The following is a 24,229-nucleotide window of genomic DNA, read 5'->3' on the forward strand; positions in this document are numbered from 1 at the left end:
ATAATTGTTAATATCATGAGTTGAGTCGCAGTAAAATAAAATTGGTGTATTTTCTAGAGTATTGGCCTCGGCAACAGTTTAAATAACTAAATGTGAGTTTAAGTATGGGCATGAACATGAGCAAAAGTAAAAGCATAAGTATGAATGTGAGCTTGATACATATATATAAAGTCCATTAGATGACAAGAAGTATTGGTGCAAGCTATTTTATTACACTAAATTAAATAGAATTACATTGCATTGAATTACATTATATTAAATTAAAGTATATTATATTATATTATATGCTTCTTTATTATACAACAAGCAAGTGATGAATACATAAGGCGAATCTCTTTTTCTATTTGTTTGTTTTATATATATATATATGTTTGTATGTTTCTTTTTTGGAAGAGTGGGGGTGGGGGGTATAGAGTAAAAGAACCGGTGTTAATAAGTTAATGATGATGATTAAGATGGACTACTGGCGCCCAATTGACTGAATGCATTTCGATAGCTTGATATCATATGGTCTTCCACACTCTTTGTTGTCACCAGCATTTCATTTGATATTGCGCGGTTTCCTACATGCATTGTGTAAGTGTGTCGACTGGCGCCTGGAATGTGTTTCGAGACAGACTCTCGTTTGGATTCCTTTCCTCGTCTATTCTCTCCCGCCTCGGGTCCATCCTTCTTGTGACGCTCGTTTCCACCAAAACGCATCTCACGTTTCCTGACTATATGAATAATTTTCCCAGGAATATAGAGCTAGATATATATATATGTTTGGTTAACTATTTCTATCTATTTTGTTGTTGTTACAGTGTGAGAGTGCTATTGAATACTAGTAAACTTACCAGAGGATATAACTCTTCTGCATTATTGTAGATTTGCTTACGACGCTTAGAGATGATCTCAAAGCAAACCTCGCGAGTCTCAGAGTCATACATTACCTATTCAAAGATAATAATAAAGAAAGAAAAAAATACATGTCAGCCCGGAGAATTTTAAACTTCTTTGACTTTGACTTTCTCTTTCCCATTCAATATGTTGATATATTGATATATTGATTTTTCTTTCTTTCTTTCTTTACCTTGCGCCAGCCGCCGAGGGTTTCATACGCTCCGATTGTGTCCATTACCAGCTCTTTTAGTTCCATAGCAGTACCATACGAAAGTCTTCCAACAATATCATCTTGACAAATAAAACTATAAATAAAACGATCGTACTGACTACCGAGCTGTTGCGAGCTCAAGGCAACGGGTGCATAGCTATAGCATCGAAGTGTGAAAGTGGGGTTGCGAGAGATATCACGAAGTTCCTCAAGGTGATCGACAACCATCATTGTCAAAAGACTGGCCGCACCTCCTCCAAGTGAATGGCCAGTTATGATAAAGGAGGAAAGTTCGTTTCTATGGTGATGGATGTAGCGGAAGATCTGAGGGACAATTTCTGTATAGAACCATTGGGCCGATGCCAACATGCCTGAATGCACCAAACCTCCTTTCCAAGGCTTGTAGAGGCAGACTAGATCGGTAATAGCATCATAGAGACTCTGAGAGACATTAATATATAAATAAAGAAATAAATAAATAAAAGCACACACACACACAAGCACGCACAAAATAAAAAGTAAATATAAGTAAATATGGAAAATAGATCATGTCAATTTTTTTTTAATTATATTATAGATTAATTTTTTTTATAAAAACCCTTACCCAAGTACCACGGATACTGAGCACAATTGCTTTTCGAGAGCGGTCTATGGCAAGAAAATAACTTGGTTGGAATGCTGCTCCTTTGCGTAATCCATATTCGTACCCTAGCAAGTCTTCAGGAGGTATTTGAAGGTAGCGTAGGATGGCCATACGATTGGACCGACGATGCCGTGCTCCTTAATATATATATATATATATATATATTTGGGTGAGGTGATGATTTATTATTATTAATGTTAATGGCACTGCTATAACTATTGCTATTACTATTCTTTAACCCCTGTCTTTTTGTTTATTGAAAATGATAATAATAGAGATAGAGATAGAGAGATCTAAAGAAAAGGACGCTGTATTTCTTACCTCGAATATATTGACCATAAGCCCCCAAATAGACAAGACCACGCCATCCCTGAAGAGAGCATTAGAAAGATCATTTACAAAGTTCTCTTTATTTGCTATGTATATATTAATAAAGATACAAATCTATTTCCTTACATAGGCTATGAGCGCATAGTCAAAGTAATGGCGGGAGTCATTGACCAACGTGCGGTCATAAATAAGAGGTTCGGGAGGAGGCCTACAAATTAAATTAATAAAGAAAAATTAATAAATATATATATACATATGCCCATTTATCTCTTTACTCACACAATGCAGGGTCCAATGAAAAGGATCTCTCAAAGGACCACTGCAATGGTCAACTACGAAATAAATGGAGAAGAAAGAAATAAATATACTTTTTTTTATATAACTTACTCTGGTAATGATTGGTAGTACTTTTGTAATACCAACATTGCTTTTAATAATTGAAAGCCTGTAACCTTGAACCCTTGACCCTAATACATACATACATACATACATAATTAAGAACATATATTTAAATAATAGAAAAAGAACTAATTAATTTAGTGGCTAGACAAGGACCTTCTTTTTTCCTTTCTTTGTCTATCTCTCTTGCTCTGTATGTTTTTAATGATATTCAAGTTAATTACGTACAAATGCATTTGCCAGCTTTATAAGGGCCCGCACCATTGCGCGTGTCTGCCCACTAACGACCAAACCAACAAGTGAATCGATCAATGGATGTGAAATGGCAACATCCTCAAAAGAATCCTGCATCCACTGAAATCCAAAATTCTTGTCTCCAAAATTCACACTGTGGATAATGTACCGAGCCTTTTCTGCTCCCTTTTTGATTCGACCCTTTTGTTCTTTTACTTTTTCTTTTACTTTTTCTTTGCCTTTGTGTCTGTCGTTATCAACATTAGCATTATCATTAGCATTAGCATTATCGTTATTGTTTGCGTCTTGGATTCTGATTGTCGGGAGAGTCGATTGGGTCTCATCAGCATCATTCTGAGAGAATCCGTAGCGTCGTCCGCGATTCGACGCAAGTTTTGATCTATTTACGGGCCAGAGAATGGCTCGGAGCCATTGACAGTCTCTAGTTTTAGTCGTACTTGAGCGTAATGAGTTTGGGTGGAGTTCGAGCCGGGACTCGTTCTGTCTCCAGTCAATGTCGCTGTTTAATCCTTCTCGACTGCTTGTTGCTGATATATTTGGTCTCTGAAAGGTATTGATGGTATTTTGCTTAGAGCAGGGTACTTGTGAGGTCATGATTGTACTGAGGCGGTTCATAAATAAAGAATTGACGACGTGCTCGTCTTGAGCAAGCTCTCCTCGGTTATGCTGGGATGAAGTACTGTTGTTGCGGGGCGTGTTATCAGGAGGAGAAAGTGTGTTTCCGGTGGGGAAAGTGGTGATAGGCCAGACCCCAGTTTCGTCTATGCAGCCATCGACGGCTGATAATCTAGGCTGATTGTCGTTGTCGTTGTCGTTGTTGTTGTTGATGATATTATTAGTACCTATTGATAATTTCTGCACAGGACTGGCTGTGTTTATGGATGCTGTGTCCGAATAATATCCTGGTTGATCATCGTCACTCTCAGAAACGATACTATTTGCGCCGTTGCACCCTCGCTGCTGGAGTAGTTCTGGATATGGTGCTATGGCAAGAGTGGGGACATCTGAAGGCTGCTGGAAATGGTATCGGATTCGTATCTGTAGAGAGCCGATAAGCTTTGCAGGAGGGACTGCAGCATCGACCATCTTCTTCAGCCGGAGCGAAGATTCCTGCAGAGTATCAAGGATTTCGGCAGGCAAAGATCGACGAATATGGTATTCATATACGGGCAAAAATCTAAGAAAAAAAAAGAAAAGTAAATGTAAATATATATATATATATGTATATAATTAAGGCGGCTTACGTTACAAAAATATCGTCTTTACCGGCTAATTTGGATAACTTGAGTTTGGCTTTTCCAAGATGTTTTACATTCGAAGGCCATCGCTTTCTAGGCTGGTCATAGAGATCAAACTAGAGCAAAATAGGGTTATTATTTTTAGTATATACATATATATATATATAAAGCATAAAAGTGTACAAACTTTACCTCTATAGTATCAAACAATTGAGTGTGATAAGTTACTACAAATACAAATCCTTCATTCCAATCTCCAGTAGGAGAACGGGAACGCATGGTATAGTACTTTGAAGATCCCATTTTGACTCGTATTAATGGTCTTTTTAGTGGAATATCCGATTGAATATTAAGCAAGTCCACCTAAAAAAAATAAAAATAAAAAAAAAATGCATGGCAACAAATTATACACATGTATTTAAAATTTAAAATTTTGTTTTCTTTAAAATATACATATAGAAATATTTCTAACCTGTAACTTGGATAACTCTAGATCTTCTATACCAGACGATTGGTATTTGCCCCATTCTTTTTTTAGACGATGGAGATCTGGTACGGATAATCTTCTCTGAAAGTAATGGCGAGAGCTGTGACGAGGGGAGGAGGATGGCATGAGAGATGCATGCCTTTTTCGATAAACATTTTCAGTTGGCTTCGTTGGAGGTTCCTCTTCAAGAGGTGTGATATCAATGGTGTTCTGCATCGGCTATCCTGCGTCAACAATCGTAAAGAGGCCAGAGTACGAATGGTGCATGCACAATGATGAATGCAATTATATAAAAAATAAATACAAAGAAAATTTCAGCAGTAAAATAAATACAATAAAATGAAGTAAAGTAATTGGTTAAAGAAGAAGAAAAATCAAAAAGAGAGAGAAGGGAAAGAAGAAAATAGAGAAGAGAAAAAGAAATGTATATGGCTGAGAGGAAACATAATTGTACCTAATTGTAAGCTGCGTTATTTCTATCTATCTACTCATCAACCTATATCTATTTATCAATTTATTGCTTTTTGTATCTAAGAACAAAAAAAAAGCTTGTATTGACCTAATGTAACTATATATATATATTGTATGTATAAATATATATATAATCTACTGCCTGTAGTGTCGGGACAACTTTAAACAGGAAATCTTTCCTCTCACTTTCTCTCTTTAACATAAGCTCCTGTTTAATTTTTATCTCAGCGTTGTCATGCCAAATGTATTGGTGTACAAGGGGGACAGAAAAAAAGAGGTAATACTCTTCTAATTGAACCCCTCCAAAAACATAAAATATAGAAATTTAGATATACAGAATGCTGTGTTGGTGTTGGTGTAAGGGTGTAAGGGTGTATAGATAGATAGATAGATAGATATTTAGTTGCTAGGTGGGCTATAAGTTCCAACCAAGACACTATTTTTTTTTAAAAAAAATAAGATTAAAAAACAAAACAAGGCTTTTTGGTGTGTTTAATTACTATGATTATTCATTATTGATAAACTATAATTGAAGTCCATTGCAATTAGTAAAGTGTTTCCTCAAGTATCATTCCATCTTTTATATATATATTTATGATTTGTACGTGATTATCAGTATATATTTTATAAGTGAGCGAATAACTTTTATCCTCTTAAATAGCAACTCAAGCTGTGTATCGATAGAAAGCCTCTTGGCTGCCTACCCCACCGTGTGCTACCGGGACTGCGTCATACAGCAGCATCAATATATTGTGTCTTTCTTTCCTTTTTCTTATAATCCTTCCATACTTTTTTTACTGTCAAACAACAATTATCCTCCGCTAGTTTCTACAGAGTGATATCTGCTTTATGATACACATGTGTATTGTGTTTAATTATTATATGCGTATTGTGATTATGCTTATTGTGATATTATTTATTTATTTTATTTTGTTTTTTAAAAAAATTAATATATCACTATGGTGATTCTTATTATTTAAACTTTGTAATCTTTTAATGTGTTACGTTCTCCAGAATAGATAACTAAGAATAAGAATAAGAATAAGAATAAGAGATCAATGTAAGAAAGTAAGAATAAAAAGGAAATAGAAGAAGAGCAGTCATTAAGCCGACAATACCCCCCAAAAAATGATTAAGGTTTTCTTGCTCTCACGTGAAACGAGCTGCCACTCCTTGCTCTCTGTCTGTCTCTCTCTCTCTTATTTTTTCTTTCTCTCTCTCTCTCTATTATTATTGCTGTTTTACTTTCCTCGTTTATCTTCTTTTAATGGAGGCACCTTACGCGACATTGAATGCTCTTGCTGAATTCTCAACTTGCGAAGTAAGATTAAGAGCTAATTTGGCTGTCATTCCAAAACCAAATCCGACAGTGGACCCCTAAATATAATATAATATCAAATTAAATTAAATTTATAAACATAAAATACACCTCTTGAGCCCTTTTTATATATGTCTAAAAGAAAAAGAAAAAGAAAAATTATGTACCCATGTGTACTTGAGCGTGTGTGTGTGCGTGTGTGTGTATATGCATTCATATATGTATTGTGTATGTGTGTATGTATATATATATATATATATTGTTTGTCAACTATCGATATAGATTGCCGATGCTCTGTTGAAACTAGGAGAGCGGCCTTGGGGAGGTTATATTGCAGACATTGATATGTGGTCTCCGACTTACTGCGAAGGACAGACAAGGATTATTGGACCTGCTTATACAGTAAAGGCAAGTAAATATTTTTTTTGATAAAATAGTATTCTTTAGATAAGTATACATATATGAATCAATAAATTGATCAATTGATTAATTTGATTGACTGGGTGGGTTGAGGGGCCTGCTTTATTTGATTTGATTTGATTTGATTTGATTTGTGTTTATTTATATTTTGACTGACATATTTATTTTGGATTTAATAAAGCTGGTTGACAAATTGGATAAAGATGCACCTACTCTTTCAAGTCATTTTGTAAGCACTAACTACAGCGTAGAGTAAAATGTTAGGTTTCATATGCACATTTGATTTAAAAGCATTGATTATAATAATATACAAAGGCTGACAGTATCCCAAGCCAAAGTATTGTCGTTGTTTCTGCGCCTCCAGGTAAGCTCCGGCTATCATATTGAGAAATAATATTTAATAAAGAAAAATTCGTTCAATAGATGTCAAAAATGCTGTCTGGGGTGGGTTGATGAGCGCACGTGCCAAGGCCAGAGAGGCAAAGGGCGTTGTTATTGATGGCAGGGTTAGAGATTTGAATGAACATCGGTCAATGCAGTTCCCTGTAAGTTTTATGATTTTTATTTTTGGATATTTAAAATTCATAAGATTTGGTACAAATTTATTGCTGCTGTTGTTTGTTTGTTTTGTTTGTTAACTTGTTTCCTTTGTGTGGGTGTGTGATTTTTAGGTGTTTGCAAAATCACATTCGATATTGCCACAAAATGCGTTCCTGAGACCTTCCCAGATCCAGGTGCCTCTTAGTATGTCGACATCCTCTGTTGTAGTCTATCCAGGAGATATTATTGTAGCCGATGTGGAAGGAGTTGTCTGTGTACCCGTAAAGCTATTGAATGATGTTCTAGAGAGCTGCAAAAAGAATGTGGCAATTGATTCACAGTGCATGGAGGCGCTAGTAAATGGTGCAGGTGTCAAGGAGACATTTGCCAAGTTCAGAGGCACACAGTAGATTATCAAATAAAATAAAATAAAATATTGATGTGTTGATTTATAATACACAATATACATAAAGAATTTGTATGTATATGATATGTGATTTATATGAGCGTTTGATTATGAAACATTCACATATAAATGTGTCCGTATGTAATGTAATGTAATGTACAAGGTTGTCTAGAATACACGGCGCATGGCACAAACAATAGTATATTTTCAATTGGGTGGCATCATAATAACAGTAACATAGATGTGAATTCAATAATAATAATAATAATAACAAAATAACCGTAGCAACAGCAACACCAAACATCATCATCAACAGAAACACCAAAATCAGGATCAGGATCAAAAATACACAATTTATGGTTTTGGGCAAATATTTATATTAATGTAGAAATCGAGCAATAAAAAGAAGCTAGTGGAAACTATGACCCTTGTAAGGCTATAATTTAATTTTACTATATATTATAGTATATTATATATACTACGCGTGCGTGTATGTGTGTGTGTATATATAGGTTACCGAAACACAGTTGAAAGTAAAATCCAATAAATATATACACACACACAGAGAGAGAGAGAGGACAAGGAACCATCACTCCACCGCCGACAATACCAAAACAACAACAACAAAAATAATACACAACAAACAAACCAAAATATCAACAACAACAACAACAATAACAACAACAAAAAAACAAACCAAAATATCAACAACAGCACCAGCACCACCACCAGCACCAACACCAACACCAACACTAATACCAGCAACAATACCAGCATTAAGCGGCATCAAACGACATCAGGAAGTACCAAGCAGCACATACAGCAACAAACTTCATATTCTTCTTAAACCCTTGCGTATTGTTTAACAGAACTTTATTAAGAAAGTCCAATAAATAGACTTTTTTTAAGAGAAAAAAAAAAGATAATAATTCTCGATTAAATTTCAGCAACAAGAAAAGCATATTAAAGAAGTGTGCATGTGTATGTGAATCTTGTTCTTTTTCAATAAAAAAAATATATGTATATATATATATATATATAAATTACTGAATTATGATACATAACAATTGAGACATAAAAGAATATCAAGGGGAACAGAAATGTAAATGTAAATGTAAATGTAAATGTAAGTGCAAATGTAAGTGTAAATGTAAGTGTAAGTGTAAGTGTAAATGTAAATGTAAATGTAAATGAAAATGAAAATGAAAATGAAAATGAAAATGAAAATGAAAATGTAAATGAAAGTGTGTGTATGTGGGTTGGTGAGTGGGTGGGTGTGTTTTTCTTTAAAGAAAAATAATAATAATAATAATATGTGAGTAGGGTATTTGTGGATGTTAAGTTTTTTTTTCTGTACAGAGAAAGACCTGGTCAACCAGCCTAGTAAAGAAGTGTATGTATGTATATATATATATATGTTAAGATGAAAAACGTCTGTAGTAAGGGATTGGAGACGATGGTGGACTGGTGTGTTTACTAAGCGGAAAGGTCACAAAGGGGTGGATGAGTGACGAACGGAAGGGTTTGGATAGTTTTTGCTGTCCAGAAATGGGTTTGTGTTGGGGGCGGTGTGAAGGGGCGTTTTCGGAACTGAGATCGCCGAATAGACTGCGTTGTAAGCCGTGGCCATCTTTCTTTAGAGAGGGCAATTCATTGTCTTCAAATGTTCGGCTTGGCGGAGTGATTGGTAGCCAAGAGCCAACCGATGAAGGCGAGAATCCCGATACCAGTGAAGATGGAGACAAGGAGTGACGCACAAATGGTCTTGTAGCTGTAGATGTAGCTGTACCTGTTGCTGTACCTGTTGCTGTACCTGTTGCTGTAGGTACGTTTGTATTGGTGACTGTGGCTGTAGTTGTGGTTATGGCTGCGATAGTATTCGCTGTGGTTGTGGTCGTAGGTTCTTGATCTGAGTCAAGTAAAAGAAGAGACTTGCGTGACTTGCGAATTCCTTGCAATGTTCTATATCGATTAAAACAAGTTGCTCTCTTTCGGTGTGGAAGTTGTCTCGAGATCTGCCCCCATGTCAGTCCGTTTGCAACGCCATCGCATATAATGGTGTCTTCAAGGTCGGAGAACCGACTGCGTGCCTTGCCATTTATGCTGGCTGCAGAAAGAGAGTACGCTCTTTCTTTCGTTTTGTGGGTGGGAGAGTGTGGAGGAGAGGTCAATTGAAAGCAGGTCTGCTTGAAGGTTGGCGTATCATCGGCTACTGCGGATGGGTTTAGCATGTCAGCAACTATTAGGATAAGATGAGTAAGTGATTTGAAGTTATGGTGCTATTTTATTATTGTTCTGTTGTAGGACGACGTACTGTTCATTTTCAGATATTTGTTAGAGTGGTGAAATAGAAGTGAATGCGTGAGTGTGTATAAGATATGAGAGGTTAAGTACGAGTACGAGTGTGTAGAGTGAATGAGAATGAGAGCGCAAGAAAGAATTATTAGGATTCTTTATAATATTATTTTTTTAAGCTTTTTTTTTTGGGTTTGTAAAGTCAGAAAAAGTAAAGCAACAGGTAAAAAAAATGTGTTGTCCTTGGTGTTGTAGGTTGGGCCTTTATATACATTGCGATTTGAAAAAAATAAAATAATAAAAATTAAAGGGGGGAGGTGGGGCCAATTATGGAACAAAAAAAACAATACCATTCAAAAGAGAACATGCATGCGCATATGCACACTCTTAACACGGACATTTAGCTTATCACTGTTACATGTTTGTGTGCAAGATATCTAATTATATAATAGACGAACCTATTCAAAAGAACTATCTGTCCGGCTGTGTTGTTTGTCTCGCCTGCGACACCAAGAAAACAAAATAAACACCTGAGACACTACACCCTGAATATCTCATTTTGGCCACTTTCTGATACGATGACTAGCATACTTTCAAGTCAATCAAAGACCCTTTAAGAGATTAGTTGATTTGACTTGGGTTGGGTTAGCCATTATAAATTATTTATTATTGTCTTTATGAAAAAATAAATAAATAAATAAATAAATAATTTAAAGGAGCCCAATAAAAAAATATAATGATACTGTAAAGAATAGTAATATTTCTTTATTGATTTTATTTTTTATTTATTTTTCTCTGTAAAAGCTGTCATCTTCCTTTATTTAGTAGCCCTTACTTAAAAGGAGCGGTCCTTCATTTCAAACAAAAAGAAATAGAATCAAATTGTCTATCAAGGGGTGCGAAAAAGGGATGGAATGATGAATTACAACGGAAGGCTCTCTCTCTCTCTCTCTCTCTCTTCGATCACACATCGTGACAGAAATTATTAAATATATATATATATATATTTCTTTTTAATACAGGGACACATTAATACTCCATGGCGACATGGCACTTAATCAATCAATCAACCAGGAACTCGCGAATTACATGCCTCGAAACGCGGATTTTTATATTTATTTATTTATTTTAATATATATATATCTATCTATATAATGCGTGTATATATTATATATTATATATATATATATATATATAATCAAGTATCAAAATCTCTACATACTAACCATTAAGCCATTGTACCACAAGGACATATCAAAATACCTTAATAATTAAGAATAATAATAAAAAAGACTAATAGTTGAAACCAAGCAAAAAATATAATAATAAATAATAAATAATAATAAAAAAGCTAAAAAACAAAAATATTGGAACACAAAGTCAAAATATAAATACATGTAATACATATATATATATATATATAAATATTCTTACAGGGACAAAGTCAATAATGATTTTTAAAGATATAGATAATAATCATCATCATCATAGTAGAAAAAAATACATTTGTATTTATTCATTTTTCATTATTATCAAAGGGGGGTAGTAATATTAATAAATATATAATCAATAACTAAATTGAATTTTCTTGCTAATGTTTCAATATCAATCTAAGCAAAAATTTACAAGCATTTATTTTTAATATTATTTATTTATTTTTATTTATTTTGAAAATAATGACCAAGAAAAATAAAATAAATATATATATATATATTGAGAGAGAGAAAGAGGGGGGGTGGGGGAGACAGGTGAATTAAGCTGGTGTTAATGTTAATGTTAATGTTGAGGGGCAAAGAAAAAACATTGGGGGAGAATAGAGCAAGAGCAAGAACAAGAGTGAGAGAGAGTGAGAGAGCAAAAAGACAGAGCTAAAGTATAGTTATGGAATCAAGCCTGGGAACTCTGAAATTCTGTACGAAATAGAAATATCAGAAAATAAGCTATCGATTATCACGAAATAAGCCCAAGCGTAGTCAAATTCATAAATAGAAAATACAAACAAAATATTTCTGTCTTGAGTTTAGGCTGTTGCTTTTTCTTTACACCAAAAGACAAAATAAAACGTTTTTACGTCATTACTGTAGGGAATTTCACTTGTGAAATCTCTAGATCTGTATAGGCGGTAAGATACAAACGGAATGATACATAGATTTGGTCACCAGTAGCAAGTGCTCGCGTATGACATTTTATCATCAAGAGACTTATGAGCTCAACAAGCCAGTTGGAATCTAAATAGAAGTCCAACTCGCCTGATTTATACTATATGCTTTTTTAGAATTTAGGCATCTATTCCAAAATAAATTTTATTTATTTATTTATTTATCTATTTATTTATTAACCTGTGAACCCACCAGCACAATTCTTAACTTCTTTTTAAGGAAAGCCTGGAATCTAAGTTCAACACAAAATAATACAAACCTCTATTGGCTCAAGTTTTCTTAGGCTTTTTTTCTTTCTTTCTTGTGTTATATATCTTAATATCTTAAAGGAGATTCAAGGTACACAAAATTTTGAAGTCAAATAACGACAGAATCTTGCAACAAGTACAACCAGTCAAATCATATATTCATCATAGGATTTAATTTTTTATTTTATTTTATTTTTGTTTGAACTTGGGCTTACTGAAACAAATTGTAGCAACAGTAACTATAGCAACAGTAACTATAGCAACAGTAACTATAGCAGCAGTAACCATAGCAGTAAGATATACATCAAACATTCATAGATAATAATTATAAAATACATATACATATATTTATTTATTTTTTGTCATTGAAATTATTAGGCATATTTTTCTTCTTCTTCTTTACTTGTTACGTCTGTGCACCAATGGTTCCTGTGTTTGGGATTCTTTTTTAGACTCAAGAAAGGTAACTAAAAGGATATTTTAATTATCGATTGGATTTCTTAGAATACCCAATGTCTGTATTGCTATGATGCAAAGGAAGAATAAAATGGTATCTTTCTATTACACCAATGTCTTATCAATTTCAATCGACACTTGGCTTGTGTAGTCAAATTTGGTTTTTACTAATCACATTTATTTCACTTGTATACTACAAATTATATGTATGTATACATGTATCTTATTCTCCACAGATTGTGACAACACTGATAAACGGCCAAAACTACATCATATGTACTTGGAAACAAAACTAATGCATACATTCAAACACACCAAATAAATAAATAAAAGTACACACTACACACTACACTACACTACACTACACAAGAATTGTTTTTGGGAGAATCAGGATCATACATTCCCCGTAGTCTTGAATCGTTTGAGCAAATTGTTGAAAGTAGAACACGAGTGGGGGATATGATGTTTTCAATCGACTAATAATAAAATGTACAAAGGAAACATTTCCCTTCTTTCTTTGCCTGCTAACCTTACTACTTTTTATTCTCTCAAATGTTTGTGACTTTTGTTTCTTTCCTTCATATCTCACATTCCTAAGCCTAGTCTTGATCCCACACATCGATAGTAAAGACAGATATATTGAGAGACTAAGAGAGATAGTGGGAGGTAGAAGAAGGCAAGAAATAGCGTCTCAATTATTGCCTATTTCGATGATACTTTAATCCAAACATCATGACACCATTAAAACAAAGAACAGTAATCTTTGCAGTATTGTTTTGTCTTGCACATTCTTTCTTAATAATAATAACAATAATAATAATAATAACAACATTTATTGTTTCAATTTTCTTTTTCTTCATGTATTGTTCATACCCCCAAGAAAAACAAACAAAACAAACAAACCAAGCTCCCTTTCATCTCTTTATTTCTTTCTCTTTATTTCCATTTACATCCCACTGTAGTGATACCCGAATATCATAACTGTCTCTTAATTTTTTTCTCAAAAAAAGTATACAAATCCAAATACAGGTACAAATATTATGAGTATTGAGTGTAACATATTCAGTACACTATTCAGCACTGACATTGTGATCGTTTCAATTGTTTTTTTTGTACTATTCAAAACGAGCCACTTTTTGATTCTTTTTTTTTATTTTATTTTTTATTTTTTTGCTTGTCTTTTATTCGCCATCTTATTTTGATCTACACCCAAGCAAATATACTCCCTCTTTGTCTCAACTTTTATTTTTATATATACACATATACAAAGCATATGATATATTCTCTTTGACAAGTATCACGAAAAAAGAACCATATATACACACCATATCCTGTACTTTATTCTATTTTATTTTATTTGATGTTTTAGCTCGTATTAATGATCTTAATAATATTTCCTTGCAAACAGTAAGGAATGCATGCAACGCACTAGAATGAAGCTAAACCATAAAATCAGCGAAAAAATAAATAAACCAAAACAAAGCAGCAAAATACAAGTGGTATTAAAATTATTTATCATAATTTGGATTTGTGTACATTTTTTCCCTTTACATCTGTAAACCTTGTTTTTTTTCTTTCTTTCCAAACCAACCGAGATACAGCAGTAAGTGCAGGTGGAATATATTATGTAGACATTACAAAGAAGAACTAAAGAAAAAGAAGAAGAAGAAGAAGAAATGATGATGATGAAGAGAAGAAGAAGAAGAATAAGAAAGGGGGAGTATAGAACACGTTAATAATACATGATAGGTTTGAAGGAAGTAATTTTTTCAAAAAAAAAGAAGGAAAAAGAACCAAAAAGAAAGAAAGGAAAATAGAACAAAATCACATCTCCATAGCATCTTCATCTTCATCTTCGTACTCGGCCTCGGCATCATCGGCAAAAGTCTCATCTTCTGGCGCAGATGGGGGTACAACCGCATTAATAGACTGTATCAGCTCATTTGCGTGCTCAACCATGGCCTCATCATCTGTACCCACTGTTTTGTACAACTATAGCAAAAAAGAAAAAGAAAATAAGCATTAATATTGTTATTGTTATTGTTATTTTTCGATTTTTTTGTGTCTCTTAAAAATAACACTTATATATCTCTGTGTATCAGCTTACCTTTACTGCCAATTCTAAGCAATCACGGGCATCTTCCCAGTTGGCCTGTCTATCTTCATTTGGCATACTTTCATCCTCACCCAAGCAATAGTAAGACCAGCCGTAAAGATACCACAAATCAACCACTTGATCATTCTCCTTTTGTAAGCCCTCAAGTACAGTAAATGCTGCTGGGAACATTCCCATCTCGAGCTGCAGTTTCACCAACGCAAGTCGGGCATCGTAACTAGGTATCGCTGGATCTCCGAATTCCTTGTCAATCCACAGTTGCATACTCTTTTCCAGTGCTGCTGCTGCCTCTTCGTTTCGTGACTGACTCAAACGAACTGAAGCCAACAACTGATAGACTTCAGGATTTTCGGGATCGACTTGCTGAGCCTGTTGAAGGAATTCTTCGCACTTTTGTTCTGCTTCGGGTTCAAAGCTAATAGTAACAGGAATAATAATAAGATTAAGAGTAAGAGTAAGAATGAGAATACGAACATGAATACGAACAATAGCACAAAGAAGCACATATTTTTTTCCATTCGTCTATCTTGTAGCCCCTCTTTTTTTTAAAAAAGTAAAATAATTTGTTTTCTCCTTACCAACAATCTGTCAAATAAATTTCTGTCATTGAGCAAAGTGCACCAGCCATCTTGGATGCCAGTATGCGTGCCTCTTCTGATCCCTCGGGTACACTGTTTCTCTCAGTAGCCATCAATTCAACACCCTTTTGGAATGCACCAATAGCTTCCATCTCTACTGAAAGTTGTCCAAGGTACATATACTTGCTGTAGCCAGAATTAGGGTTCTGTCTAATAGCTGCAAGGATATGCTACATGTAAAATAAAGAGCCATAGTTGAGAAACTCTATTTCCTTGCTATTCTTTATATATATATATATTCTTTCTTTGTTGTTATTTCAAAATTTGATTTTCTTACCTCTCTAGCCTCAGCAAAAAGAGAAAGTTCCATTTCTACCTGACCAGTAACTTCGAGAAGGTCGACATTGCTAGGCTCCATTTCCATGGCTTTTTTGCAGAAAGCATAGGCCATTGGATAGTCCATAGCATCAATGTTCTGCTGGATCTTGGGCACAAGATCAGCTACGGTGTACTTTGCAGACATCTATATAGTGATTGGAATCTAATGACTGGATTGAGAGGACGAGAAAAAACCGAGCACAAATCACTTGGCTGTGAAAAGACTGCTCTTCTTGGAGTTACCACTGTGTGTGTGTGTGTGTGTGGTTCCTGCAAGTTCCCAAAAAGAATAAAGAAAAAAAGATGGCTTTGTGACTTCTATAGTGTGACTATATTTTATATTAGTTTCTGTGCTTGTGCTGTACTATGATGTCCTTAATTACGCTTAATTGTGTAGTTTGTTTTGAGTTGTGCCAGTGAAATGGAAATGTTGGATAATTTATTTTGAATAATATTTTTCTTGTAGGTAGTCAGAGCTTAAACCTTTTTTTTTTTTTTAATTTTTCTATGTGTTTATTAATATGGTTATATTTTTATGGTCCAAATTCCTTGCCAAATTGGCTTGATTTGACTTGGTTTGATTTAATTTAATTTGGCTTGAAAAGCCTGCAAGTGATATTTTAATCGTATTTCTTTTTAAGAAAGGTTCAAAATATCTAAGATCCCTGTATGTTTGTAATCCTCCTTTTATTCAATTGATTGATTTATTTATTCATTTTGACTAAATATGAATACACACGGGCCAACCACTTTCTCCCATGTTATTTCTCCTGAAGATCCTTTTTCTTTTTCTTTTCTTTTCTTTTCACTTTCTATCCAAGTGACAGTATATTTGGTTATAGTCTAAAATAGCAGGCTAAATTTATTCATTTTTCTTGCTCCACATGTTGCAATCTCCTGCTGTGTGCCAATAAGAATTAATAATAATAACAATAACAATAATGAATATTTCTCTTTTATTAATTTTACTTTGACTTAATTGGCACCAATTGTAGAATCTAGATATTAGTCTTATTAATATTATCATTATTATCTAAGGACATGATTCTTCATTCACATTATGCTCTAAACTCTAAAGATATTAAACCATTACAGATTTTGGTTTCAGCTTTTCTATATTATATTCTTTATCTCTCTCTATTTCTCTCTAGATCTGCATATATAAAAGAGAAAGAGAAATGAATAGGTCGTGAGTGTAGTTGTTTAATATGCACCTCCCCTTGTGCTTGCGGTCAGATAAAAAAAAAGAAAAGAAAGAAAAGTAGGTGTGCCTGCCTATGCATTTTACTTGCCCAATTATCACCCATAAATTGAAATAATATTTCAAAAACCCAAAATAAATACTAGATGAATGGGTAAAATGGTTTTGTATTTATTGAGTTTGGATCGCTTGTTTGTTGCGACAGAGTTTGAATTGACTTGTGAATATTTGTGTGAAATGAAACTATGTACATGACTAACAGAATTTAAAGAACAAAAGAATAAAGGAAGCAAGATAAAGATAAATCTTCTTCTTTTTTCCCTTTTTTTCCCTTTTCTTTCTGCAGCCTTACAATTTACTTTGATGACGTATTTAAAGCTTGGATGTATGCTTACGGGCAGCAGTAGCAGTGATGAGGCCTGGTAAAAGTTTATAAAATAGAAAAAAAAGAGCATTAGATATATTCAGTCCTTGACCATAACTTCCCTATCTCTCTTTCCCTTTTAATATACATTTATTCCCTCTATTCCTTTTGAAACTCTTATTGTGTTTATTTTATTCTATTCTTTAAACTCTTGTACTACTTACCAGAAGGATCGGCCTGGGGATGATAGACTTCCATCTTAGCTCCGGTGTTGTCGATGTTGAACTTGCTCAAATCGATACCGACATAGTGCTTGTTGGGGAGAGCATAGCTAACTTCGGCAACGTCGCTGTACTTGGCCAAGATCTGCTGCTGCATCAAGTAAAGGGTGGCCTGGACAGATGCAGACTCGTCCTTGGCAAAGGTGTCCATGGTGATCTGCTTAACCGAAGCGTAGATAGCAGGGTAATCGACAGCAGAGTACTTTTCGGCGGGTCTGACAGTATAGGTCCATGTGGCATCGACAGAGGTAGAGAAGATACGATCCCAGGTCTCGACAAGGGTGGTGTACTCGTCTTTGTAGAAACCGTGGAAGGCAGAGCCGGTGGTCTTGAGGACCAAGAGGTTCTTCAAGCCAGAGGTGATGGTGACGCTGTTACCGGCACGCAAGTGTGTGATCTTTGCGGTATGGAGCTCCTCGCCGTCACGGACAAAGGAGTGGGGGTGGGGCTTGCCATCGACAATCATACGAGACCACTTGTGCTTGATGATGTCAACGTGAGCAGAGCTGATGTGGGTATACTGCTTTAACATATGGGCAGTGATTTCCTGTCCAAAGACCTCGATATTGTCGACGTTGGAGCTACGCTTGGCAAGAATGTTGATGGTGTTCTTGCAGGTATCTGTTTTGCGTATTCAGTAAGTAACTCATACTCCTTTAATATAATAATAAAAAATATCTTACCAGTAGCAACAACAACAGAGTTATCGGCCTTGGTGTAGGAGGTCTCAATAGCACCTTCCAACAACAATCTGACCTATTGGTTGTGTGAACGATATTAGGAAGCTGGTCATCCTGACAATTGTTTCATTCAATGGAAGAAGAGGGAGTTACTTACGGTAAGTTCGGTACAGGTCTGCTTATCGGCCTCTCTGTAGACTCTCATGATGCGAACAAGGTCCTTGCCATAGCGGGCAGCCTTGAGGTAAACGTCAGAAGTGTTGGACATATTTGAGTTGGAGTGAAGATTGTACAAGAAAAGAACAAAACCGGAGCAATCTTTATTTACGTTTGCTTTTATTCATTTGAACGGTTTCCTAAAAAAAATAAATTATAAGGGATAAAACTGTGTTTAAAATATAAAACCAGAAAAAAAAGAAAGTACACTATTTGGGTATATTTGAGTATTTTCAAACCCAGAGATGCTGTTTTTTGGGGTATATTTGAGATTTATTTGCGCAGATAGGGTAATTTATTCCTGCAACTTATCCACTCATGTGGCACTAGGCTTAGTGGCGTGATATTTTATGCACTGTCCGGTTGCAAATGTCTTAGAAACCAATGATACCCTAGGTATATTCAGGACATTGTCTATCTTTAAACCCCATTTCGATCGGACAGGGGGGTTTTCTTCTTTTTTTGAGTCAAAAAGAAAATGTAAAAAAAAAAAACATGTATACCTCTTGTTTTATGTGTGTGTGTGTCTGTGCAAGCCTTTTTGACTAGGCACTTCCTGAACTTGAACCGTAAAGTCTAAAGAAAAGTAAGTTTCTTTAATTCTCAACGAACATTTACTTTGCTATTATCTATCAAGGTAAATTTTCCTTAGAAGGAGTAGTCATTTTTTTAAAGAAAAAAAAGGTAAAAATAAATAAATGATTAGCTGAGTACAATTAATTCGACTCGACTGTTTTTCTTTTTTCTTCTTTTACATGTATGTATATACTCAATCGTAAAAGTTGATAATGAATTGCTTGTCTGTAGGTAAGATACCTTTCATTGGGAACAATACAGGTATTAATACATATTTACGGCTTAATAAATTTACATGATAAAAAGAGGCTTCCTTGATTATTATTATTATTATTATTTTTAAAAAAATGGGATTGTAACACGTCTTTGTGAAATTGTAACATTTATGTATGACAATTATGCACTCTATCACACCAAGATAAAAGCCAATTGATAACACTTTACCGAGAGACTGGTGCATTTTTATTTATGTTGGTTATCTAGTACAAAAAGATAATACAAGTAAGTTATAGCCAAAAATAACCTTTTTAGACACATTTTACGTGCGATTCGAGCGAAATAATCATTGAAAGCAAACATGATCAATACCAGGCCTTTCAATTGGTACGGAACACATATACTTTCTCCCACACTTTCACACACTTTCACACACACATACACATATATATATATGCACATTTGGAAGTAATTTACATACTCACACACACAAACAAACAATATTGGTATATCTAATAGAGTGAATAGATTTGTAAAGACTGTGTACAAACTATCGTATCGTTACAAAAATACTATACACATTAGATTTTGTACCAATAGTTTCTGAAATATACAGAATGGGCGAAAAGGTATTTTGGGTTTGTAACCTTTGACACATGTAAATCAAATCAAATAAATACTTTTTCTTATTCTTCATCTATTCACCCAATAGTTCTAGCTTAGATTATTATAAAGGCTTTTATGCTTTTCATACATTGCGATTGAAAATATAGAGATTTTAGATGGTTTAAACAAGTAAATCCAAATTACTTTCTTTCTTTTTCGCCAACTCTGTATATAGATACATTAAATATATGAACGCTAAGACCAGGTCAATTACAGTTTGCCTTTGATTCTCACCACAGGTTCCAAAAATTTGGGAGGTACAACGATATCTCCAAGCACCGAAGAAAAAGGTGTGCTTGTTTTAAATACTTTTTTTTTTCGGTTCCATAAAGAATGAGCGATAAAAGGATAATATTATATGTTTAAAGCTCTTTTATTTTATTTTATTTTTCAACAAACAAGAATATAGTATTTATGTTTCAATGTATATCAATGAAATAATGTATGTATGTATGTATGTGATTTGAGATTGATTAAAAAAAGGGGGAAATGATGTCCAGTATAGATTGCTCTTGAAAATATGTGAACAATGTCAAGTTTCATTACAATAAATTTATGTACTATTAATGCCTTCTTCTGCTTCTGCTTCTGCTTCTTAAATGTGTGCGTGCGTGCATGCATGTATGTATGTATGTGCGAGTATGTTTTTCTCTTCTCTTCTTTTCTTTTCTTTTTTATGTGTGTACATTTCTGGCCTGGGCTTTTGCAGAAGTGTCGCTTCTCATAACCTCTCTCAAGGCCATGGTTGCATATTGGCTTGTACCAAGAGTCAATTCTACAGCCAAACCCAAGTACTTTCCATCTAATGAAAATTAATTGTAAGTATAAGTATTATTATCAATAGCATCTACACTAAATCAATCTGTTTTATTTGGACTTACTAGGAACACTGACGGGTTCAGGAACAGAGGTAATTCTATCGTAGTCTGTGTTGAACAACTTGGTCTCGGGGTTATCATAACGAATGAATTTCCTGCAAAGAGTATTAGTGGATGAAAGTTTTTGTGATCAAGTATAACATACCATCCAACATTTTTAGGTTTGACCATCATAGGTCTGTAATCACCCATCAGCTTTCTAAATACCAAAAGTAATTGTTAGCACCCGAATTATAATTCTTATTATTATTTGAATTGATGAGATCTTGGGTTCCCAAGTAAAGTGTACATACTTGAAGTGCTGCTGAGCATTCTTGATGTTAATATTGTCTTTCTCTAAACAAAATAGTGAATACAAACGAACAAATTACGCACACACACACACACACATGTATGCTTAAACTCGATAAAATAAGCAAAATATTAACCTATGCTTGCTTACCCAACAACTGCTTGTAAAAATCACCAATGGCATTTGCGGGATATTTTGATCTACTACCAGGCATAGGATAAACTACATCCCAAATTGTGTAATTGTCCAAATCCTCCTCAGTCAAGACCTTTGGAACCTTGCGCTAAAAGTAAAGTCAGTACTAATATTCAACAATATGCCTACACCCCCTTTTTTCTTCTTCATAACCAGAAAATAAAGTAATACGATGAATTATAGACATGCTTTAAATATACATACAGATGAGTGATCTCTTCTTCCGGCATTTCCGTACTTTTTGTTGTTGTTGTTGCTGTTGTTGTTTGATTTTTCAGGACCATCAACCAATACAAGATCACCTACAACTGGCTTATCACAACCGTAAATCTTTGCACGCTCAGATACTGCACAGTTCCAGATGTAAGACTGGTAGGCATGATAGTACAAGGACAACATATGTTGAGGCAACTGTTGTTTATTTGTTTTTCAAAAAGAAAAAGAAAACATAATTAATTTTAATTTTAATACATACAAAATATGAAATCTGAAACCGTTTACGGATTACTTACCGAGTTAAAGGCCTTTTCGTGTTGATTATCGAATCTTAGGTAGCTTGAAAGGAGCTTTCTCTCAGTGTGTGCTTGTCTAGGGAGTTTATCGAGAGTACTCTTGATATCCTTTGTTTCTGCCCAGTGGTTTCTAGCAGCAGCAAAATCAGCACGATCTAAAAAAAGAAGTATAATTATAGTTTGGATAACTCGATTAGTTTACATGTCCTCATACACTCGTTTATACATATATATATATATATATACCTCCATCGCGGGGCATAAGTACCAAATCAGCGGCCTCGGCAAACTTTAGGGAAATCAAAGCACGTCCAATTTCATGAGTGCAAATGCTGCTGGTTCCAAAACGCTGCATTCCAAAGTAGTTAATAAAACCTCTGCTTTCGAGTGACTGCAATGACTCGTGAATGTCTTCTTCACTAGCACCATTGACATCTCTGAGAATATAAAGCCAAACATTATCCTTTTTTTTTAGTATCAAGCTCATAGTACCTTTTAAAACGCATTGTGCTGCACTATATTGTATTTTATCTTACCTCAAAACAATAGTAAAATGGTTTCCACTCAAATCACCAAGTGTCAAACCCTTGTTGGCAAAACTGCAGATGTACCCAGATATAAGTATCTTATAATTCAAGAATATAAATATGTACAGTATTGTATTACTCACGAGAAGTTTCCAATATAGATCTGACGTTCTGCAAGTTCATTACGGACATCATAAAGGTATCTAGGATCGCACTTGAAAAGAGTCATTTCCTGGACAGTGACAGCGCGAGCATCCTTTGTTCCTGCGTATGAGAATTGCTTGGGAAGGAAACGAGGACTATATAATTAACACACAAAATATTAACCTCTCTCCTTTTCTTCCTTAATTTCTTTATTTATATATATATAAAAACATCCAAATCCAATGCTCTCTTACCCTCCAATGTTTGCCATAATGTTCACTGCGCCCATAGTGTCTACACCAGACTTCTGGACATAAAAGCTAACATATTCTCCACCGGTTATGTCAAAGTTGATCTTTCTGGGTTTTTCTTTAACGACACCAACTTTAGTATGAGCTGTATAGAAGATTGTTTGATTCTTGCTTACCAGTGTCATCAGGGTTCTTCCATCTTGCAATAAGAACACCTTCAAGGCATTCAGTCATCAAGGGAGCATCAAGATTGCATTCGATTGCATTGTAGAAATCGATACGGCTTGCCTTTTCGACATTCTTATGATTGAAATTGGAATAATCAGCCTTCTAATTCAATTGATCCAAATACATATCTATCACCGATATATATATATTATACCTTTGCACGTGCTGAGACAGTGATATCGTTGGGATTATTGAGCACATTTCTCAATTCCTTGGCGAACTCAGGGCTAATGATACCAGCGATCTTTGCATCAAACTCGGCATCAGATAAAAAGAACTTTTGCTGGATAAGATATAAAATAATAGTATTTGATAAGAAAGAAAGGAAGAAAGTATTAGCCATTATTCCATATGTTTCCTGTATACATTTATTTGTTCCTTTTTTTTCTTTTTCTTCTTATTCTTCTCTTTGTTTGTACAGTTGTTACCGTGTATTTTGTTTTTTTAACGTACTCTTTCAGGAATAACAGGTGGGTCAAGAGAGGTGAGTCTAATGATCTTGCCATCGAGGTTGACTTCATTAACCAAAAAGTCCTCGGCTCTAAATTTTTCATAAGTTCATATTCATATAAAAAAAGTGTTTAAAAAAGTTAAGTACATATAGAAAAGACCCTTTTGTTGTTGTTGTTGTTGTTGAAATTATGCGTGTAAAATTGTTGAAATAAACAATATCTCTTCAGAATAAATGTTTCTATACCTGTATTTCATAATGCTAGAGAATCCTTTGAGATTAGGGTTGACAAAAGCAAGAATTCCGACATCTTGTTCAGTAATGATCACTTCTGGAGTGGCTGATTCGAAAGTAGCATCCTTGCAGGCCTTCTTGAGTGTCTGAGAGCTATCAAAACTGGCCTTTCTCTTTCCACTGGTGGTCAGAGGAGTACTTTCTGGCTTCGTTGTCGAGAAAACTTGTCCCATTGTTGTCAGAAAAGGATAGATTTTTCTTTGCCTTTGATTTTGATTAGCAGTCAGTTTTTTTTTTCTTTTTTTTTATTATTATTATTTTCTGGCTTGGAATGAAACAATGGCGATTGGCTGAGCCTATATTGAAACAAAAGAAGCGAAAAAAAGAAAAATTATTTGGACCAATGTGGTTCCAGAAATTTAAGGATTCTTGAGTCTAAACAGCTTATTTTTTTTCAAAATATATATATATATACCCACTTTATTTT

General features: G+C 34.4%; 6 protein-coding genes across 6 annotated transcripts; 1 reads left to right on the forward strand and 5 right to left on the reverse strand.

The window, feature by feature from the left end:
• Positions 1–267: 267 nt before the first annotated feature.
• Positions 268–4,661, reverse strand: PHYBLDRAFT_179903 (hypothetical protein; the record flags this gene model as incomplete). Its single annotated transcript, XM_018438229.1, has 11 exons — positions 268–747; positions 837–932; positions 1,073–1,534; positions 1,698–1,873; positions 2,058–2,106; positions 2,193–2,274; positions 2,454–2,533; positions 2,694–3,897; positions 3,965–4,074; positions 4,151–4,321; positions 4,431–4,661. The coding sequence occupies 11 exons, from the start codon at positions 4,659–4,661 to the stop codon at positions 451–453; spliced, it is 2,958 nt and encodes a 985-aa protein (XP_018295596.1). The 3' UTR covers positions 268–450.
• Positions 4,662–6,134: 1,473 nt separating this feature from the next.
• Positions 6,135–7,685, forward strand: PHYBLDRAFT_131201 (hypothetical protein). The gene is made up of 6 exons (XM_018429411.1): positions 6,135–6,237; positions 6,517–6,642; positions 6,836–6,883; positions 6,970–7,018; positions 7,078–7,199; positions 7,326–7,685. The coding sequence occupies exons 1-6, from the start codon at positions 6,184–6,186 to the stop codon at positions 7,602–7,604; spliced, it is 678 nt and encodes a 225-aa protein (XP_018295597.1). The 5' UTR covers positions 6,135–6,183; the 3' UTR covers positions 7,605–7,685.
• A 902-nt stretch (positions 7,686–8,587) lies between these two features.
• Positions 8,588–10,120, reverse strand: PHYBLDRAFT_185544 (Homeodomain-like DNA binding domain-containing transcription factor). Its single transcript, XM_018439089.1, has 2 exons — positions 9,915–10,120; positions 8,588–9,839 (listed from the first exon to the last, which is right to left on the reverse strand). Exons 1-2 carry the CDS (start codon positions 9,919–9,921, stop codon positions 9,019–9,021), a joined length of 828 nt encoding a protein of 275 aa, XP_018295598.1. The 5' UTR covers positions 9,922–10,120; the 3' UTR covers positions 8,588–9,018.
• A 4,462-nt stretch (positions 10,121–14,582) lies between these two features.
• Positions 14,583–15,975, reverse strand: PHYBLDRAFT_141440 (hypothetical protein; the record flags this gene model as incomplete). Its single annotated transcript, XM_018430593.1, has 4 exons — positions 14,583–14,750; positions 14,866–15,289; positions 15,453–15,682; positions 15,790–15,975. 4 exons carry the CDS (start codon positions 15,973–15,975, stop codon positions 14,583–14,585), a joined length of 1,008 nt encoding a protein of 335 aa, XP_018295599.1.
• Positions 15,976–16,805: 830 nt separating this feature from the next.
• Positions 16,806–18,624, reverse strand: PHYBLDRAFT_164466 (hypothetical protein; the record flags this gene model as incomplete). Its single annotated transcript, XM_018435010.1, has 5 exons — positions 16,806–16,828; positions 17,427–17,450; positions 17,620–18,297; positions 18,360–18,432; positions 18,514–18,624. The coding sequence occupies 5 exons, from the start codon at positions 18,622–18,624 to the stop codon at positions 16,806–16,808; spliced, it is 909 nt and encodes a 302-aa protein (XP_018295600.1).
• A 2,080-nt stretch (positions 18,625–20,704) lies between these two features.
• PHYBLDRAFT_164467 (hypothetical protein) lies at positions 20,705–23,975 on the reverse strand (the record flags this gene model as incomplete). The annotated part of the gene is made up of 15 exons (XM_018435011.1): positions 20,705–20,832; positions 20,912–21,003; positions 21,054–21,107; positions 21,202–21,244; positions 21,351–21,483; positions 21,600–21,806; positions 21,908–22,062; positions 22,154–22,422; positions 22,444–22,506; positions 22,578–22,733; positions 22,833–22,974; positions 23,006–23,159; positions 23,212–23,340; positions 23,511–23,598; positions 23,755–23,975. 15 exons carry the CDS (start codon positions 23,973–23,975, stop codon positions 20,705–20,707), a joined length of 2,034 nt encoding a protein of 677 aa, XP_018295601.1.
• Between the last annotated feature and the right edge of the window lie 254 nt (positions 23,976–24,229).

The sequence above is a fragment of the Phycomyces blakesleeanus genome, assembly GCF_001638985.1.
Source record: "Phycomyces blakesleeanus NRRL 1555(-) unplaced genomic scaffold PHYBLscaffold_4, whole genome shotgun sequence".
Lineage (NCBI taxonomy): Eukaryota > Fungi > Mucoromycota > Mucoromycetes > Mucorales > Phycomycetaceae > Phycomyces > Phycomyces blakesleeanus.

Coding starts and splice junctions, on each gene's coding strand:
- PHYBLDRAFT_131201 (XM_018429411.1), top strand. CDS start 6,184: ATGGAGGCACCTTACGCGACATTGAATGCTCTTGCTGAATTCTCAACT. Junction 6,238..6,516: donor CTGAATTCTCAACTTGCGAA/GTAAGATTAAGA, acceptor CTATCGATATAG/ATTGCCGATGCTCTGTTGAA. Junction 7,019..7,077: donor CGTTGTTTCTGCGCCTCCAG/GTAAGCTCCGGC, acceptor TTCGTTCAATAG/ATGTCAAAAATGCTGTCTGG.